This window comes from Panicum virgatum, chromosome 1K, assembly GCF_016808335.1.
Source record: "Panicum virgatum strain AP13 chromosome 1K, P.virgatum_v5, whole genome shotgun sequence".
In the NCBI taxonomy this organism is placed as follows: Eukaryota; Viridiplantae; Streptophyta; class Magnoliopsida; order Poales; family Poaceae; genus Panicum; species Panicum virgatum.
Genome location: NC_053136.1, coordinates 1,772,290 through 1,779,122, shown reverse-complemented (window position 1 = coordinate 1,779,122; position 6,833 = coordinate 1,772,290). Strand labels below are relative to the sequence as shown.

At 48.3% G+C, this 6,833-nt stretch overlaps 1 protein-coding gene across 1 annotated transcript; it reads right to left on the bottom strand.

Annotated features, from left to right (window-relative positions):
• Positions 1-4,580: 4,580 nt before the first annotated feature.
• Positions 4,581-6,260, bottom strand: LOC120647675. Its single transcript, XM_039924546.1, has 5 exons — positions 6,174-6,260; positions 5,792-6,081; positions 5,333-5,723; positions 5,106-5,271; positions 4,581-5,028 (listed from the first exon to the last, which is right to left on the bottom strand). The coding sequence occupies exons 1-5, from the start codon at positions 6,258-6,260 to the stop codon at positions 4,700-4,702; spliced, it is 1,263 nt and encodes a 420-aa protein (XP_039780480.1). The 3' UTR covers positions 4,581-4,699.
• Between the last annotated feature and the right edge of the window lie 573 nt (positions 6,261-6,833).

The window sequence follows — 6,833 nt, the reverse complement described above, 5'->3', positions numbered from 1 at the left end:
CTCATATCATGCCATACTTGGACAGCCAGCATTGGCCAAATTCATGGCAATCCCCCACTACGTCTACCTTCTGCTGAAGATACCGGCAAAAATACGAGTCCTCACTTTTCGCGAAGACCTTCAAAGATCCTTTGAATATGAAAAGGAAGCTATAACCTATGCCTCCATGAATCGACTCCCAGATACCGCAGGAGAAGTACTGGCTGTAGCCCAACAGTACTCGACATCGGGAACAGAGATCCCTACAAAGAAGATAAGCCGCTCTGCCCAAAAACCACCCGACAACATCGGAGTCAAGGCAATCTAGCTGCAAGAAGACGACCCGTCGAAGACAGCCTTGATAGGGACAGGGCTTTCTGACAAATAGGAAAGCGCGCTCGTCAATTTCCTAAGGGCCAACCGCGACATATTTGCATGGAAACCAGCCGACATGCCCGGTGTCCCAAAGGAGTTGATCGAGCACTCCCTGAATGTCAACCCTACAACTACTCCAAAAAAAGCAGAGGCTTCGAAGATTCTCAGCAGAGAAAAGAGAAGCCATCAAGAAAGAACTCGCCAAGCTACTCGCGGCTGGATTCATCAAAGAAGTTTACCACCCCGAATGGCTGGCGAATCCAATACTCGTTCTCAAAAAGAACAACAACGAGTGGAGGATGTGCGTCGACTACACAGACCTCAACAAGCATTGCCCTAAGGATCCCTTCGGGCTCCCTTGCATCGACCAAGTCATCGACTTGATGGCTGGATGCGTACTGCTATCCTTCCTAGACTGCTACTCGGGCTATCATCAAATAGCTCTCAAGGAAGAGGACCAGATCAAAGCAGCGTTCGTCACTCCATTTGGCGCACACGCTTACAAGACCATGTCGTTTGGACTGAAGAACGCTGGAGCGACTTATCAGCGCGCCATACAGCTATGCTTCGCCAACCAGCTTCATCGCAACGTAGAAGCCTACGTCGATGATGTGGTCGTGAAAACAAAGGAATCCGACTCCTTTATCCCCGACCTAGAAGAAACCTTCAACAGCTTGCGAAGCTTCAGGTGGAAATTGAACCCGACCAAGTGCGTTTTCGGTGTACCATCCGGAAAACTACTCGGCTTCATTGTCAGCCACAGAGGAATCGAAGCAAACCCGGAGAAAATTAACGCCATCTTAAACATGGAAGCTCCAGCATCCATCAAAGACATCCAGAAGCTCACAGGATGCATGGCCGCTTTAAACATATTCTTGTCAAGACTCGGAGAAAGAGGCCTTCCTTTCTTTAAGTTGCTCAAGAAACAAGACAAATTCAAATGGTCTCAAGAAGCAACCGATGCTCTCGAAGATCTCAAACAGCACCTCCAGTCTCCTCCCACCCTCACGGCTCCATTGCCAGGAGAAGAATTGTTCCTCTATATTGCAACCACCACACACATCGTCAGCACGACAATTGTGGTAGAACGCAAACAAGAAGGTCACGCCTACGGTGTCCAAAGACCAGTCTACTTCATAAGTGAAGTACTCTCTAAATCAAAAGTATGATACCCACCGATCCAGAAACTAGTCTACGCGATACTAATCACCTCAAGGAAGCTGCGACATTACTTCAACGAGTACAAGATATCAGTCATCACGGATTTCCCACTGGGAGACATCTTACACAATCGAGATGCAACTGGTCGCATCTCAAAGTGGGCAGTAGAACAAGGGGCACTCGAGCTGAAATTCACACCAAGAACAGCAATCAAGTCCCAAGCTCTAGTCGACTTCCTGGCTGAATGGAGATAAAACCAAGTACCTACCCCACCATCCATATCAGATCACTGGATCATGTACTTCGACGGCTCACTGAAATTGGGTGGAGGAGGAGCAGGCGTACTCTTCATCTCACCAAAAGGCGAGCAACTCAAATATGTCTTCCAAATTCTCCTCGAAGTATCCAACAACAAAGCAGAATATGAAGCTCTCCTACACGGCCTCCGACTGGCCATCTCACTCGGCATCAAGCGACTACTCGACTTTGGGGACTCCCTCCTTGTGGTCCAACAAGTAAACAAGGAATGGGACATCAACAAAGAAACCATGGATGCCTACGTCGCAGAAATCAGGAAACTCAAAAACAAGTTTTCAAGATTGGAAATCCACCACATTGTCCACAACAACAATGTGGCCGCGGACGTCCTCTCAAAACTTGGCTCCGACCGAGCGGAAGTCCCTCCAGGAATCTTCGTCCATGAGCTTCATCACCCCTCAATCAATATTTCCACCCCAATGGAAATCGACCCGGTTCCCCAAGAAACCAGTCGAGAAGTAATGATGATCGAAGCTGATTGGCGCACTACGTTCATCGACTACATCAAGGACAAAGTACTCCCATCGGGAATCAAAAAAGACGACGCAGAAGCAGTACGCATCATGCGTCGCAGCAAGAATTACGTCCTAGTCGACAACAAACTCTACAAGCGAGGCGCAGGATCAGGAACCCTAATGAAATGCGTCACAACAGAAGAAGAAAAAGGAATCCTACAGGAAGCTCATGAAGGCACATGTGGAAATCACGCGGCTTCACACACGCTGGTCGGCAAAGTCTTCAGATCAGGATTCTACTAGCCCACAGCATTACCAGACGCAGAACTACTCGTCAAACGATGCCCAGGATGCCAGTACTTCACCAAACAGAGCCACTTGCCTGCTCACAACTTGATAACCATACCTCCATCGTGGTCGTTCGCTTGCTAGAGCCTTGACATGATAGGACCACTCCCAACAGCGCCAGGAGGCTTCACACACATCCTAGTGGCAATCGACAAGTTCACCAAATGGATCGAAGTCAAACCAATCAAGAAGATCTCATCAGATTGTACAGTCGAGTTCATCAGTGAAATACTCCACAGATTTGGTTTCCCCAATACAATCATAACCGATCTTGGATCAAACTTCACTTCGCAAGAATTCTAGGACTACTGCGAGAACTCCAGCATAGACGTCAAGTATGTATCAGTCGCACACCCAAGAGCCAACGGCCAAGTGGAACGCATCAACGGATTGATAATTGATGGCCTAAAGAAGAGGATCTTCGATTCTACAAGCAAGAAATGAGGCAAATGGCTAGCTGAACTACCAATGGTAATCTGGGGGCTACGCACCCAACCCAGCAAGGCAACAGGACAAACTCCTTTCTTCCTGGTATATGGCTCCGAAACAATATTGCCGGCAGATGTCATGTGGAAGTCATCTCGACTAGAGATGTATGACTCAGCAGAAGCCGATGGAAGCCGACAACTAGAACTGGACTCACTCGATGAGATGAGATGCAATGCACTCCTACGATCAACTCGATATCTCCAAAACATGCAAAGATATCACGATTGCAACATCCAGTCAAGATCCTTCAGCATCAAAGATATGGTCCTCCGCAGAATACAAGATGAGACAGGCCTTCACAAACTTAACTCAAGATGGAAAGGACCCTTCATCGTCACCAAAGTCACAGGACCAGGATCCTATCGACTGATCTACGCGGACGGACTCAAAGTCCCCAACTCTTGGAACATCGGACATCTTTAGAAGTGCTACCCATAAGCTGTCAGAAAGCTTCCTCCCGGATCTCAAATTTCAATAGAGAAACATGGTCCTTCGGAGTTCAATTCAAGAAACCAAGACAGCTTCAGGAGTCGATACTCCATCGGCTACCTCAAATACCAACCTTTCTTTGTTCACTCAAAGTCAAAGACACGGCGAATCGATTAGTCGGGGCTAAGGGCCACGAGCCTTGCGGCCCTAGAGACAAGCTCTGTACCTTCTTCAGGAGTCGTTACTCCATCGGCTACCTCGAATACCAACATTTCTTTGTTCACTCAAAGTCAAAGGCACGACGAATCGAGTAGTCGGGGCTAAGGGCCATGAGCCTTACGGCCCTAGAGACAAGCTCTCTACCTTCTTTAGTAGTCGTTACTCCATCAGCTACCTCGAATACCAACCTTTCTTTGTTCACTCAAAGTCAAAGGCACAGCGAATCGAGTAGCCGGGGCTAAGGGCCATGAGCCTTGCGGCCCTAGAGACAAGCTCTCTACCTTCTTCAGGAGTCGATGCTCCATCGACTACCTCGAATACCAACCTTTCTTTGTTCACTCAAAGTCAAAGGCACGGCGAATCGAGTAGTCGGAGCTAAGGGACATGTGCCTTGCGGCCCTAGAGCTAAGTTCTCAACAACCACCAGGAGTCATGACTCCACAAATTTCTCTCGTCCATGTGACGACAACTTAATCGACTATTGCGGTACTCGAACTCCGGACGGGACATGCTCCCTATTTTTTCTCTCGACCATGAGAAGACTTGTTTGACTACTACGGTACTCGAACCCCGGATGGGACCAGTTCCCTATTTTCTCTCGACCATGAGAAGACTTGTTCGACTTCTACCATACTTGAACTCCGGATGGGACACGCTCCCTATCTTTCTCGTCCATAAGACGACTTACTCGACTACAGCAGTACTCGATTTCAGATGGGACATGCTCTCTATCTCCCAAGAGGATTTTTCACATCCATGAGCCGAAAACTATCGACTACTACGGTACTCGATCTGAAAAGAGACAAATCTCAAGAAGGGATACTCATCCACAAGATGGTCAATACAAAAGTTCTCTTAGAAAGAACTCGTCAAATTCATTGACCAAAAAGTCATATTCACATGGCAAAAAGAAGATACAGTATACCCTACTGGCCTATTAACTTTACAATCTGGTCGGCCACAGGCTCCGCCTCCTCTACAAACTTGACAAATTGGTCATGATCACAAGTCGAACACATGCCATCACCAAGAACACCTATCTTGGCCCAAGGCCAATACAATTTGACAAGACCAAGGGCCTGCACTACACAATTCCTAGAGGTTCCTACCAAGTACTCAGCAAATTTATGAGGAACCACCCGCAGCCGGTCCGCCAAGCTGCCTTCAAACTCCTTGGAGGAACCTATGGACTCGACCACAGTCTGAGCCGCCACCTGAAGCTCTCGCAACTCCTTCCGGTGCTCTTCAGTACTGTCTGCAGTCACAACAAAAAGGATATAAGCACTAGTATAACCAAAAAGGAAAGCCTCAGAACACAGATCAAGAGGTTACCTCGGTTCTTCTGGATCACCTCCTTCAGCATCCTGACCCTCTTCTCGAGTTCGGCTTTGTCTTTCCTCAAAGCGGCATTCTTCGCCTCTAGCAGAGCGATCTTCTGACGATCCGCCTCAGTCGTTTTCAGCTTCTGAGACTTCAGATATGACCGATTGGCCATTTGCTGCAACAATGCAGTTAGTATAAATACACAAAAGGAAAAAGTACTCGACAATAGTACTTACCAAAGAGAACTTGGTGAATTCCCGCACAACGGCCTGGAACTTCTTCATGTTTCCAGCAGTCAACTGCGGGTCATCCTCAAGCTGCTCGCCATGATAGTACTCGAAGGGAGGAGGCGATGCCCTAATCTCCTCCAACAGGCTATCACTTGACTCCCCTGCCTCCAAAACATCTGGCGAAGCACCTACTGTCCTGTTCTCGTGAAGCACTCGAGCAAACGGAAGAGCCTTCGAACCATTATAAGGAGGAACGATGGGCTCACCAACAGGGATCTCCTCCGAAGGATTCGACCCCTCAGCTCCCACCCTCCTCAACGACCCCTCAATACTAGGAGCGGCAATAGCAGGAGCTCTCCCCTCCACCACTCGCCGCTGCTTGGGTGCAGGACCAGGGCTACAGACAAAAGCAAGGCATCTGACAATTCAGCTCAAGACGGAACAAAAACCACTCAACGAGCTTACCTGGCATCGTTGCTAACCCTCCTCTTCCGCACAGCTGTCCTCAGTTTTTTGGGACAGCTAGCGCCAACTTCAGCCTCAGGGCTATCGCCCCAACCCAGAAACCCGACTGCCTTACCCTTCACATCTTCTGCAAGGGCAACACCCCCATCAGAATCGTCACCTGATAAGCTATCAAACTCAGCTGAATCCGGATGAGAATCAACAAAGGGACGGTGGGCACTTGGAGTCTCATGAAGTGGATGAGGCACCTCAGGTAGCAGAGCATCACTCCGGAACACAAGCACATCGCTCTATAAGCAAAAGCAACAATAAGCAGGAAGCACCAAGAAAGAGAAATTGGCAAGACAATTTCCAAGAACTACTCGATGAGTCAGAAAGTTACCTGATTCGACGGGTGCTTATGACGATACAACTTAGGGAGCTCCGGCACGGACTCGACTCCCTCAAAAAGATCATTCAGAATCGCCATAGCCTCATTCGGATGAATCACTTTCGAAGAAAATCGAGAGGGGTCATCTTGACCAGAGTACTCGAACCCAGCATGGCAGCGCTTCTGCAAAGGCTGAATTTGCCTTCCAAGCCAAGAGAAAGCAACCATCGCACCGGTCACTCCTTTGTTCTTCAGAACAGCAATCTGTTGCAACAACTCTTCCTCCGAAACTTGGATATATCCATGATGAAACCATTCATGACATTGCTTGGGTGGACCTGGAACTCTGTCTGGCAGTGACGGCGCATGATTGTCTATATAAAACCACTCGGTCCTCCAGTCACCAATCTGACGTCGGGGAGTATACAGAATATACCTCCCCTCCATCTCAGATCGAAGCTCAAGATTGGCCCCACCAACTGTGTCAACATTCGAAAAAATTTGGATAGGGGTTCAAGAAAAACAAGCTCTTGAACAAATCAAAGTATGGGTAGATTCCAAGAAAAGCCTCGCACAAATGAACAAAAATGAAAATATGGAGGATGGAAGTCGGAGTCAAATGATGAAGCTGGATCCCCCAGAAAAACAGGAGACCCCGGAAGAAGTCGTAGA